At 42.7% G+C, this 13,933-nt stretch overlaps 1 protein-coding gene across 1 annotated transcript; it reads right to left on the minus strand.

Annotated features, from left to right (window-relative positions):
- Positions 1-1,099: 1,099 nt before the first annotated feature.
- NUDT21 (nudix hydrolase 21) lies at positions 1,100-13,781 on the minus strand. Its single transcript, XM_066242817.1, has 7 exons — positions 13,523-13,781; positions 9,752-9,952; positions 8,683-8,746; positions 5,611-5,700; positions 3,645-3,720; positions 2,909-3,023; positions 1,100-1,367 (listed from the first exon to the last, which is right to left on the minus strand). The coding sequence occupies exons 1-7, from the start codon at positions 13,636-13,638 to the stop codon at positions 1,346-1,348; spliced, it is 684 nt and encodes a 227-aa protein (XP_066098914.1). The 5' UTR covers positions 13,639-13,781; the 3' UTR covers positions 1,100-1,345.
- Positions 13,782-13,933: the final 152 nt, after the last annotated feature.

Here is a 13,933-nt window from a genome sequence, read left to right on the forward strand (position 1 = left end):
GTCTGGTGCTCACCTACTACTTAGGACAGGAAGTCAGTCACTACTTGATACACAACCACGGGGAGGGTGGACAGGACCTCAACTAAACGCGTGTTTATAACTCAAGTTGTGCAGGCACTCCTGGTCTGTCTCAAGTCTAGGGAGAAACACGAAGAGCCCTGTGATCAGTACCATAGAGCTTTAAGAACTAATCAAAAGTTCATTTCTATTAAAACTAGGTCAATCTCTTTTCTTTAAGTAGCTGTATCTTACAGGATTTCCTTCACATTAAGCCAGCAGCCAACAAGGTTCTAATAGGGCATACATAATACGTCTGGACTATTAAGCAGTGACACAGCCAGCAAACTCCTTTGCCCTAAGGTTCGTTTTTTATTCCTTTAACTTTGACACTAATTTAGCGGTATTTTTTAAAGTTTTTTTAAATTTATTTTTCTCTTAGGCTGACAAAAAACTATCCGCTATCCCATCCCGAGATTTCAGATTATCCCAACATATTTTTGAAAAGGTTTTGTCACATGCTAAAATCAAATTTTCACCTCTTTGGATATAACTTCAAGTTAATTGAAATAACTAATTTTGCAATCCAACAGTTTGAAACCTAACTGACCCACTTTTAGGAACTTCCTTCACAGACTGTCATTTTACCATGGCCCTAGGAACAACCAAGCAACAATGCTGAACAGCGCCAATAATTACTGCCCCTGTTATGTGAACAGAAAAACTCTAAATGAACTCTATATCTGTCTCTTTTCATACCATTCCCCATGACTTTCCTGGACCTAGCCCATTTGAATGGTGTCCCGTATGTCTGAGGTCCACGGCTTGTAAGATGGGGTCTGGCTGAACCAGGATAGAATGCACCAGTCAGTAACATGCCGGGAGTTCTGCTGTACACCACTCATCAGAGTGTAAAATTTGGTTTAGGAGTTGCACCTTGGTGTGTACCCCAAAAATGGTACCCGAGTGAGGGTCCCATAAACTTGACTGACCTAAACCTGCCATGGCCTCTGAACTTTCACCAGCCGAGGTGGGGAAAAAACCATCCTCACCTGTAAGAACTTTGCAAGTTTAATGTGAAATTAAAAAAAAAAAAAACAAATAGAAAGAAGTCCACTTTCTTTAATGTACAAAACACAAGTAAAAACAAAAGCAAATGAAACATCACATTTGTTTACACCATTACCTAGTTCTTCATATCGACTTTACTATTCAAACAATAGGAAGCAGGTGGTGATTTCGGGGTTGGGAAAAAGATAAAACAAAAAACCTGTCTACCATGTTTACTCCACACTGTGCGGAGCTGTGCTCAGAGACGGCTTCTTGTGCTTCTCCATGGTGCAGGAATTCAGTTGTATATAAAATTGAACCTGATTAAAAAAACAAAACAGCTTTTAAAAATAGTATTATTCACATAGTTTCTCCCTTAGATGATAAAGAGATTGGTTTAGACATTCCCACCCTCCCTTGACATTTCTGGCATTTTCTACAATGAGACACACTTTTCTCTCACCTGTCACATCTAACACATTAAATAACAGTGCTGTTAAACACAATAAAACAAAATCTAACCTGACCTGACAGGGATGTGTAAATGAATGACTAAGATAACTGTTTTCATACCCATTCTTTAATTTGTAACCATCAGCAGACCAAAGCAGAGTAAGAGATGAGCTTGATTAGCATAACAAAAGTGAAAGCCGATTTTACTCAACAAGCTTTCACAGAAGGCAAAATCACTACTGAAATTGTTTTTGAACTAACATTTATTAAGTATTTACCAGGTGCCTGGCACTGTTCTAAGCACTTTGCATGGGTATTTCACTTGTTTCTCACAATTCCCTGAAGTGGGGACTACCACCCCCACTTATAGACGAAGAAAGAGGCACAGGTGTAACTGCAGACAGTACTGAAGACGGGGATCCAATCCAGACACTGACTGCAGCACCTGTCTTCCTAACCACCGTGCTAGTTTGCGGTTCCTAGCTAGGCTGTCTCTAAGTAGCTGACCCAATGTGAGTCAACTTAAAACAATGTATTTCTCATCATCTGCTTTAAAAGGATCTATCAAACTCCATGTAAAAATTCCAGCCTTGGCCCTGGCCGGTTGGCTCAGCGGTAGAGCGTCGGCCTGGCATGCAGGGGACCCGGGTTCGATTCCCGGCCAGGGCACATAGGAGAAGCGCCCATTTGCTTCTCCACCCCCACCCCCTCCTTCCTCTCTGTCTTTCTCTTCCCCTCCCGCAGCCAAGGCTCCATTGGAGCAAAGATGGCCCGGGCGCTGGGGATGGCTCCTTGGCCTCTGCCCCAGGCGCTGGAGTGGCTCTGGTCGCAGCAGAGCAATGCCCCGGAGGGACAGAGCATCGGCCCCTGGTGGGCAGAGCTTCGCCCCTGGTGGGCGTGCCGGGTGGATCCCGGTCGGGCGCATGCGGGGGTCTGTCTGGCTGTCTCTCCGTTTCCAGCTTCAGAAAAATACAAAAAAAAAAAAAAATTCCAGTCTTATTCACCACATGCCCCAATTTGGCCCTAAATACAGTAGGTTCCAGAAAGGAAAGAGAACATATTACACCAAAAGATTCAATCTCCACATTTTAATGTAGATAATTCCCTTCCTGTTTATTGTACACTGCTGATGACTAGTTTACCGTCTCTTCTTTGAATTAAGACTTCCAACAGAACTGTAGAGAGTATCAAATCTGCGGAAAAGTAGCTACACAAGTATCAGATGGTCAGGCTGCAAGTCGGGGCCACTTTTAGTGAGCTGTGTTGTGTTTAATCCATGACTTCACTCCATCCACTGTCTTAACTTCCTTAAAGACCAAACTCCATGAACTGTCCACCCAAGTGGCTCAGAGGATTTTCAATGTGGCCGTTTCGGTGAGCCACCCACAAAGTGTTGGACATTCCATACCTGCTCAGGAGCTGAGGGAGACTGGAAATGATGGGTCCGTATCCAGGGGCGTTGTCATACAATTCAAACAACGGCGCGGCTACCAGCTTGTAATTTTTAGGGACTGCAAACAAGGCTACAAAGAAAAAATGTACTATTCATTTTCTCTAATTTCTTATATAATCACTGCTTCTACTTCATTTGCAAGGTAATCACCAATTTTACAGAAATGTTTGTGAAAAAAAGAGAATTCTCATTAATGTATTTCAGTTCTGTCTTTCAAGTCAAGTTCCTAGTGAAAGTCTGAAACTGACTCTCTGAAGAGATCTGTGCTGTTAACAACCCAGAGCACCCTCTAAGGTCTGGCCCGTGGGGAAAGAAAGAAGTCATTTGTCATTATTTTGGATTCTACTTGAAGAATATTATAAGAAATGGAATATGGCCTAAAGATGCTATAAAAAAATTTAATTCAGCTGTCCCCTACAATTTTCAGTGTACCCCAATGTAAAATTAATACCAGCAGCTAAACAGTAATTAAAAAGAATCTGGCACTTTAGGCTCTAAACTTACTTTCCCCACAGTAGTATGACTGGCACAGTTATGAGAAAAACTAGGTAATTCTATATAAACATGGTATATGTTTTTAATATTACAATAAATCCAAAAATTCAAGGAACTTGGAGAAAAGACAAAGTTATTCTAGAAACTATTCTACCGAAGTTTTTAGATGGCTGCATTCGAAAACAAAATAACTTACCTTTCTCTTGAAGTTGAACCAGAAACAACTTTTTATGTTCCTTCGGCTTTGTAATATGTGCTGGAATATATGGATACTGAAACAGCAAGAGAATAATGTGTTGTTGCCAAGACACCCTCTGTCCCTCCGTGCCTCTATTTATCAGCTTCCCGTTCCAGACATTAAGCCCAAATATCAATCCTCTGAGACCAAATTCCTCATAACCCCAACATAATTTTATTTTAACATGCATCCTATAGCTTCATTTATTTCTTTACATATTTTTTCCCCAACACGGTGCAAACTGCTGACGGAAGTAGAATCTTTTCTAGTCTCTTCTTTACCAGAATCTGGTACCTAACAGATGTACTAATTAAGAAAGCTTTAAAAAATAACAAAACAACAAACAGCAAACTATTCAACCATTCAAGACAAATAGGTAGACACAGGATTTACAGCTTGAGAAATTTATAACACAATGAAGTCTGATATTAATTCATAAATTTTTCTGTTTTGTTTTGTTTAAGTGAAAGGAGGAGAGAGAGAGAGACAGACCCCCGCATGCATCCCAACTGGGCTCTATCCTATCCGGCAACCTAGGTCTGAGGCCGATGCTCGAATCAACTTCTCCTGTGTGCCCTGACTGGGGATTGAATCTGGGACATCCACATACCAGGCCGACACTCTATCCACTGAGCTAACTGACCACTGAGCCAGTCTCTAGCCAATAGGAGAGACTATCCTATTTGAAATAAATTATAAAACAAAATAACGGCCCTGGCTGATTGGCTCAGTGGTAGAGTATAGGCCGGGTATGCGGGAGTCCCGGGTTCCATTCCCGGCCAGGGCACACAGGAGAAGCGCCTATCTGCTTCTCCACCCCTCCCCCTCTCCTTCCTCTCTGTCTCTCTCTTCCCCTCCCGCAGCCAAGGCTCCAATGGAGAAAAGTTGGCCCGGGCGCTGAGGATGGCTCTGTGGCCTCTGCCTCAGGCGCTAGAATGGCTCTGGTTGCAGCAGAGCGAAGCCCAAGATGGGCAGAGCATCGCCCCCTGGTGGGCATGCCGGGTGGATCCCGGTCGGGCGCATGCAGGAGTCTGTCTGACTGCCTCCGTTTCCAACTTCAGATAAAAAAAAAACAAAAAACAAAAAGCAAACAGAAAAATAACAATAAAATTTTAAACTATAAGGGATATGTGAACAGTGACTACAGGTGTATGACATTATGAAATTATTTTAATTATGATAATGGCAGTGCTGTGGCATTTAGGATTTTTTTTAAGATCCTAACATTTTGGAGATGCACACTGGAATATTTATGATTAAAATCATACCAAGGATTCACTCCAAAATAACTGAAGGTGAGTGCAGGGGGAATGTGGCAGTGGGGGAACGAGGGTGAGACCGTTTGACCACAAGCTGCTAACCGCTGAAGGTGGAGGACAGGTAATAGGATATAATTACTTTTACTGTTTTCTCTACTTTTGTATATATTTGAAATTTTCCTTTAAAAGAAAAAATGCTCGATTCCCGGCCAGGGCACACAGGAAAAGCACCCATCAGCTTCTCCACCCCTCCCCCTCTCCTTCCTCTCTGTCTCTCTCTTCCCCTCCCGCAGCCGAGGCTCCATTGGAGCAAAGATGGCCCGGGTGCTGGGGATGGCTCCTTGGCCTCTGCCCCAGGCGCTGGAGTGGCTCTGGTTGCAACAGAGCGACGCCCCGGAGGGGCAAAGCATCGCCCCCTGGTGGGCGTGCTGGGTGGGTCCTGGTTGGGCGCATGCGGGAGTCTGTCTGGCTGTCTCTCCGTTTCCAGCTTCAGAAAAATACAAAAAAAAAAAAAAAAAAAGCTTGGCTTTTTCATTTTTTTATCTACATTAAGGAGGGTAAAAAGGAAATGTCAAGTCAAATTCTCCTGTGGCCTTTTTAAATGGTTGCAGTTAAATCAGTTTCCTACTTCCCCAAATGCCCAGCAAATATAACTGAACACTGACCTGAGGAGGTTCAAAATTTGGTCTCCACCAGTTGCCAATGCAATCATCAATGACCCAGTCTTGTAGGACTCCATCTTGACGGCCTAGTATCTGTCAAAAAGAAATGATACAGCGAGCAAACAATGAAATATAGACACTATAACACCCTTCTTCATGAAGATATGTTTTTTGACAGCACTAATAATACAGACATGCTTTCCATAGGGACTTCCTTCCTGTAATTTATTATTATGTGTCACTCTGCCCAAGACATACCCTATTAGTCCAAAACTGGCAACCTAGTGTCAACATGGCCAGAAAGGACCTACGAATGTTATACCCTACCCATACATAATAACCAAAGACAATCAATTACCTACAGCAGTGTTTTTCAACCAGTGTGCAGTGAGACATGGTCAGGTGTGCCGTGGGAAAATTAAACATGGGTCCCCAAACTACGGCCAGCGTGCCGGATACGGCCCACGGAGACTATTTATCCGGCCCGCCGCCAGCCGCCTCCATCCGAACATAAACATTCCCCTCACAATCCCTCCAGCTATCAGCGACAGGAAGAGTGAAGGCACAGGGAACGCTCACTGACCAATCACCTTCTAGGATTCATCCCGACCACTAGCGATGAACCAATAGTAGGCCGCCTCTCATCCACACCCAGGAAGGTCCCGCTCGGGCTGCCGCGCACTTGTCATTGTGTGGCCACAGCGAGTAGTTGAAGCTGCTACTCCTCCCCATGGTCCCAATTTCTAATCCTGGTCAGGACTGGAGGTAAATGTTGCCACCACTAGATGAAGCCTCAGCCTCAGCTGGTTATGTCTATCCTGATGGTGTATATAGATATTTGACCTTTTTCTTTTAAAAAGAGGCCCCCGCAGGGGGTGATATACAATGCATTACAATGTTATCTAACTTTAAAGCTAAAGTTTGCTGATCTTCCTTTGGATAGTTTTTGGTTATCTGTTGCCAAGGAGTTCCCCATTCTGGCCAACAAAGCTATTTTGACATTGCTCCTGTTTTCAACTACATATCTATGTGAGCTGAGCTTCTCAAGCTTGACTGCGATAAAAACTAAAAACTCAGAACTGTTGAGGAAGAGCTTCGTGTGTGTCTTTCTACCATTCCTGCCAGGATATCCCTTTTGTGTTCATCGAAACAGCCCCAGGTTTCACACTAAGTGAGTATAAATACATTTAGAAACTATATTATTAACTATATGTATAATACGTACTGTGTTAGAGTGTCATTTTGTGTCATTTTGTTAGGTGGTGTGCCCCAGGATTTTGTAAATGTAAAAAATGTGCCGTGGCTCAAAAAAGGTTGAAAATCACTGACCTACAGCATCCAAAGATATACTATAGTTCTTATAGAATCAATTATATGCCTGACCAGGCAATGGCACAATGAATAGAGCATCGGACTGGGATGCGAAGGACCCAGGTTCGAGACCCCGAGGTCGGTCGCCAGCTTGAGCACAGGCTCATATGGTTTGAGCAAAAGCTCGCCAGCTTGGACCCAAGGTCACTGGCTCGAGCAAGGGGTTACTCGGTCTGCTGAAGGCCCGCGGTCAAGGCACATATGTAAAGGCAATCAATAAACAACTAAGGTGTCACAATGTGCAACGGAAAACTAATGATTGGTACTTCTCATCTCTCCGTTCCTGTCTCTCTATCCCTGTCTATCCCTCTCTCTGACTCTTTCTCTGTCTCTGTAAAAAAAAAAAAGAATCAGTTATAACTTCTATAAGTCATCCACCTGCCCAAGTTATAGAAATAAGTGTACAAAATTCACAATTATATGTTACTTCCATCAAAGCTGTACTTTACATTTTAATTAGTCAGATAAGGCTCTACAAGGTTCACAATGAGAAAGAGCAGTTCTCTGTCCCACTTCTACCACTACCACTAGCAGTAACTTCCAACTCTTGGCAGTTTTTCCCCGATATTTGCCTCTATTTTTAAAAGCATTCTTCTGTTTTTAAATAGTTTATTTTAGCCTGACCAGGCGGTGGCGCAGTGGACAGAGTGTCGGACTGGAATGTGAAGGACCCAGGTTTGAAACCCTGAGGTTACCGGCTTGAGCGCAGGCTCATCTGGTTTGAGCAAAAGCTCACCAGCTTAAGCCCAAGGTCACTGGCTTGAGCAAGGGGTTACTCAGTCTGCTGAAGGCCCTCGGTCAAGGCACATATGAGAAAGCAATCAATGAACAACTAAGGTGCCACAACGAAGAATTGGTGCTTCTCATCTCTCTCCCTTCCTGTCTGTCCCTATCTGTCCCTCTCTCTGTCACAAAAGAAAAATTACTAGAAAGGCCAATTGGTCAAAGTGGTAGAATTATAGGTTATTTTAGTTTGTTTCTCTTTCCACATTTATGTATTTGCCAAGGCTTTTGCACAGAATATGTGTCAGTTTTGTAACTAAAGGGGGAAGAGGGGTCATGCTGCATGCTAAAAAAAAATATTTAATAACAAACAGCCTATAATCCCCAAATCTCCAGCATCTATGCATTTGGCCTCAAAAGTTCAGAGGCAGACATGATAATGACTTTTACAAACGATACTCTTGGCTGACTTGGGGTGGTGAACACACAGTACGATATACAAGTGATGAATTATAGAACTGTACACCTGAAACCTGTATAATATTAATCAATGTCACCAGAATAAATACAACAAAAAAATAAAAGTAAGTTATTTCAACTCTCTGTGCCCCAGGCTTCTGATCAGTAAAATGGAATTGATAATAATCCCGACTTCCTAGGCCTGTGGTGGTAACGAAAAAAGTTACTGCATGTAAAACACTTACTGCCTAGCACAGTATGTGCCCAATAAATGCCAGCTTTTATTAGCTATTGTTATTACATAAGCATTTCAAGGAAAAAAAGATAAAGTAATGTCAACTTGGGGAAAATAAATATTGTACATGCTAACACTCTGGGGTTTAAGTTTTACTTACTGAAAAGTACATATTCAAAATAAGCTTATCCGTTTCACAAGACATAAAGAGCCTTATTAACCAGTAAGTGGGTGGCTACCAACAAAGGCAGTAATAAAACCATCAAGGTGACTAAATAGAAAAATACCTCTGTCATTAAGCGTTTTAGTCCTTCAACTTCATCTTCTCCTGGGTTAAGTTCACCACCAGGTCTGCATAAAGGTTAAGAATTTCAGCTTTCAACTCATTATAATTTTAGGATAACAGGAAGAAGACAAGAGTTATTTCTATCAAGTAACTGAATAACACATAATCAAAGGGAGGGGAAAGAAAGTGCTACAAATAGCTGAATTCATGTTAATTCACCAGACTAACATTACACCAACCCAAATTTTAAACCAAACATGTACCATGGTATACACATTACACAATTGCTGACCACCAGCCCATCCCCAGCTCTCTTCTCTTACAGCTATCTAACAACAGTGAAGTCTAGAAATGTCCACAGTAATGAACCACATTTAAGTCTGAAGAATGGGGCATTTTTCCAGAACGCCAACCTCAATATTTGAAATCTCTCTTTTGGTACAATCTGGTCAAACGGTTGTAAACTAAATGTGTATCAAGGAATTTACGAGCCTGACCTGTGGTGGTGCATTGCATAAACTCGAACTCTAACGCTGAGGTCGCTGGTTCAAGAGCCTGCGCATGCCTGGTTGAGGCACATACAGGCAGCAACTACTATAAGTTGATGCTTCCTGCTTCTCCGCCCACCCCATCCTCTCTCTCAAAATCAATAAACAAAATTTTTATAAAACAAAAGAAAATTTTATGAGCTTAAATGGTACAAAAAATAATCTATAAAAATGTTAGCCATTTTAAGAATAAACACCATTCACACTAAAACATAGTACCAATTGTTCTTAGTAATGCTACAATGATATCCAGTAATTGAACTTGGACCAATTTGTTTAACAGGGCTCCTTATCAAGCTCAGTCATTAGCATTAACAATATACAGAAACATGCAAATTTCTAGCTAGTGAGTAAATGAGCACTGCCCTGAAGAAAAGTTGTGATTTACTCTTTTTAAAGACTCCATGAACAGCCACATTTGTCAAGATAAAGGTCGAAGAGTGAAAACTATACTCCAAAGCTGTATAAAAAACAGCAATCCTCTTAAAAGCTGTCTTGCTGTTAACTCTCAGCGACACTTACAGTTTGAAGAAAGTGGTTCCCAGCTGTAGCAGTAGCACGTGGGGGAGCCGGTGCTCGTGTACTATCAGGACCCCTTCTACAGTCCTCCGCATTCCGATTTTATCAAATTCCTCCCTCATACGTTGAAATCTGGCTGCAACCGAGCTGTCCTTCTCATAAAGGGGCTCTTTTGTACCAAAAGTATAATTGGTAAGAGGGTACCTGTGATCCAAAGACAAACGTTATACTTGAGAACTGGAGACCGTAATTTACCATCAGAGATACCAACCACATACACAAAATAAAAGAAAAATGGTAAAAAGTGTAGTTACTGTACCAAAAAACAGAGGATCTGTCCAGAGTTACACAACTAGTTAAGGAGACACCAGAGACTAGAATCCAGGTCCTGGGACTCCAAGGCCAGCGCTTCCACTGGATCCAGCCTGTTACTACACGCTTGACTTTCAAGCATAGACATAACACTATCCTTAAGGCTCTTAAAGGGTTAGAAAAGTGGTTGTGTGGACATCTGATAATACTCTGGTTTTAGATCATGGCTGTATAATAATACTGGCAAGCTGGCGAATGTCCCTTTGGGCTCCTCTGACTGCTAATCTGAAACTTTATTAATTATGGATATTAATGGCTAATCTCTCTTTTTACAAGTTGAGCCACCACGTCCATCATCTGTCCTGTTTTTTCTATTTCTCCTAGTCAACTATCTTTCCTTTTCAGACGAATGTTCCTTTCCCCTCTAAAACGTTTTTAGTCTTCTGAATTTTTTCATTCATTATCCTTGTTCTTCCCTCTCATTCAAACCTCTGCCCACCATACCCAATCTGAACAGTCTCTCTTCCTTTATCAGGAATTCAAAATAAGGCTCATATTGTTGAAGACAGTTTTCATCTTGTCTAGGAAAAAATCATATATTCCCTTAAGAACAGTTAAAAATACCATATATATTATATATATATATATAATATATATATTTTTTTTTTTACAGAGGCAGAGATAGACAGGGACAGACAGACAGGAATGGAGAGAGATGAGAAGCATCAATCATTAGTTTTTCGTTGTGCGTTGCGACTTCTTAGTTGTTCATTGATTGCTTTCTCATATGTGCCTTGACCGCGGGCCGTCAGCAGACCGAGTAACCCCTTGCTGGAGCCAGCGACCTTGGGTCCAAGCTGGTGAGCTTTGCTCAAACCAGATGAGCCCGCGCTCAAGCTGGTGACCTCGGGTCTCGAACCTGGGTCCTTCCGCATCCCAGTCCAATGCTCTATACACTGCGCCACCACCTGGTCAGGCCTATATTTATATTTTTATCACACATATCACCTTGTAACTCTTCAATCATAAGACTTACAATAAGAAGACTTTGATTATAAAAGCCTTTGAGTAAGAAGAATGCTTTGTCCATATTGCCTATCCCCAACGTATCTACTATCTATTCTATAAAAATGCCTTGACAGTATGTCAGTAACTACATAACTAATCTACTTTGCTATTCTTGAAAAGGGAACAAATCAAGGTTGCCAAAACTTAAAAAGCTAATTCCAGAAAGCCAAATTCTAAGCATAAATTAAACAACTCTAAAATAGACCATTTCCAGGGTGTTTTAAAGATTTTTGAAAAGAACGTTCCCAGTAGTCCCAAGGCTGAATCTAACGTGATCATCATTAGCGGCAGTGTCTCCCACAGCACTATGTGCCAAGCAATTTTTTTAAATGCTTGATATACATAAACATTTAGTTCTCATAAACTGGGTTGTAAAGAATTAAGTATAACTAGAACACATCTCCACTGCAAGAGCTGGCTCCCACATCAATAAGGAGATGCAGCCTGGCCAGGCGGTGGCACAGTGCATAGAGCGCCGGACTGGGATGCAGAGGACCCAGGTTCAAGACCCCGAGGTCGCCAGCTTGAGCGCGAGCTCATCTGATTCGAGCAAAAAGCTCACCAGCTTGGAGCCAAGGTCGATGGCTCGAGCAAGGGGTTCCTCGGTCTGCTGAAGGCCCACGGTCAAGGCACATATGAGAAAGCAATCAATGAACAACTAAGGTGTCGCAACGAAAAACTGATGATTGATGCTTCTCATCTCTCTCCGTTCCTGCCTGTCTGTCCCTATCTATCCCTCTCTCTGACTCTCTGTCCCTGTAATAAATAAATAAATAAATAAATAAATAAATAATAAGGAGATGCAATCAAGATGAAATGTCATTTTCAGCTGTGAAAAAGTGCCAGCCCAGACACATATTTTCTCCATCACACTGTGAGCTTTACAACACAGGGGCATCCCCATTGCTGTATACTCAGCATTATGCCCAGTGCCTGGTACAAAGTAGGCATTTCTGCAGTATTTCCTAAAAGAAAATATAGTGGGCAAGGACTTATTTTCAATTTAGATCATTACATATGTGAAATGAGTATACACTACAATAATTATTTGTGAATGCTGTATTTATATAGGAGAAAAAGTATTGTAAACCCATAACTTTAAAGAAGCAAAGATTAAAACATGTTCACCAATGCTACATAATGACTTAGTGCAAATTGATACAATAATCAAGGCAAATCAAGGGAAAACTGAGTCCTAGTTCTAATCACCACTAAAAGTGATCCAGAAGCTGTGCCTTCACATTTTCTTAAAAGGGAAACATTTGCCTTTCTTTCCCTCTTCATGGAAATCTTACGAGGATTTTTTTAAAGTGATATGAAGTTAAAGTGTTCTTAATGAAATAGCTATTCACTTGTGATATACACCTGTCTACTGACTTCAGATTTCACAAACCCAACATTCTATTATCTAAATTTCCAAGCCAGCAGCTGTTTTGCCAAATAAAACAATAACCACCTTTTCAATTTCAAATCGCTTTTGAGGGGAGAAAATTCATTCATTTGAATACAAAACAGAGAAAAACACCCTAACGGGTCCATTGCATCTTTTCAACACTGACCACAATTAAGCGGCCACGTTCTTCCATTCGGGCCAGCATCTCTGCCACACAAACTCTCAGGAACGATGAAAGAGCACAATGACAGTTAATCTTGGGCTAGACACAGCCCAAATGCCAATTACCTGCCAATTACAGAGGAATGACTTGCCAGAGTGACTTCAAACTGCAATGGCGTTAAGTGCTTGAACAAAAAGGTGTTGATAGCAAAACGCAGCCACAGTGGGTTACCAGGGGCTACATTACAGACGCTCCACGGTCTGAAAGCCCAATCGTAACAGCATCTACCCTCCCAAGTGGGGCCCTACTGGGTGCCTGGATGCTCTCGCTGCGGCACAGGACTGGTGAATAAAATACGCAGGGCAGGCCGGATAACCTTAATCACACGAATAAAATGTATATTCATGAGCTGAAATGCCACAGAACAGTTAAGAGGAAAGAAACTAAGGATGCGTGGCATCGCTAGGTCTCGAAAGCTTAGTTAGAAAGATAAACACCACGTTTTGTGGTTATCTCTAGGGAGATGGAGGAAAGAATGAACTCAAAGTAAACTATACAGAACTCTTCTATGACTAAATACAGGGGCATGGGAACCAGCCTCCTTTCCGGAAAAGGAAAATCCTCTCGAGTAGGACTCTAACCCCTTGGCGCTGGAGGACAAGAAGGGGCCCAAGGGAGCTGGAAAGGCGCGCAGTAGCGAGGGGGAGTGGGGGCGGTGGGGAGGCGTGGAGCCTGCCAGGGCCGGGGCGCGCCGGAAAGAGAAGATCGGAAGCTCTTCCAACTCTCATTAAAAGGGTCAGCCCGCGGAGGCAGCGCGGGAAGGCCAAGCCACACTTACAGGTTGATGGTGCGCTCCAAGGTGAGGGGCTTGGTCTGCTGTATGTACTTGTTGCCGAACTGGTTGACCCCCCGGGGCCAGCCAGTTTGCGAGCGATTGGGCGGCACCACCGACATGCTGGCGAGCACTGGCGGCGAACGAAAAGGGGGAGAGGCAGGGAGACTTTCCCGATGCGGGCAGCAGTTGTCTGCGTCCCACTCAACAGCCGCCGCCCGCCATTAATAGGAGATCGCAAGAGGTGTTCACACGCCGGAAGTGCCTCTGGAGCCTCGGGCGGCAGGAAGTAGAGAGGCGGTGGTCAGCGAGGCCGTGTACCATTGGGCCGGTGGCTGGGATGGCCTCAATATCTGGAGTTTCCATTGGTAAATTAGCTACGGGTTCCGCCTCCCCTTACTTTGGTACTTTCTATTG

This window comes from Saccopteryx bilineata, chromosome 9 (assembly GCF_036850765.1).
Source record: "Saccopteryx bilineata isolate mSacBil1 chromosome 9, mSacBil1_pri_phased_curated, whole genome shotgun sequence".
NCBI classification, from domain to species: domain Eukaryota; kingdom Metazoa; phylum Chordata; class Mammalia; order Chiroptera; family Emballonuridae; genus Saccopteryx; species Saccopteryx bilineata.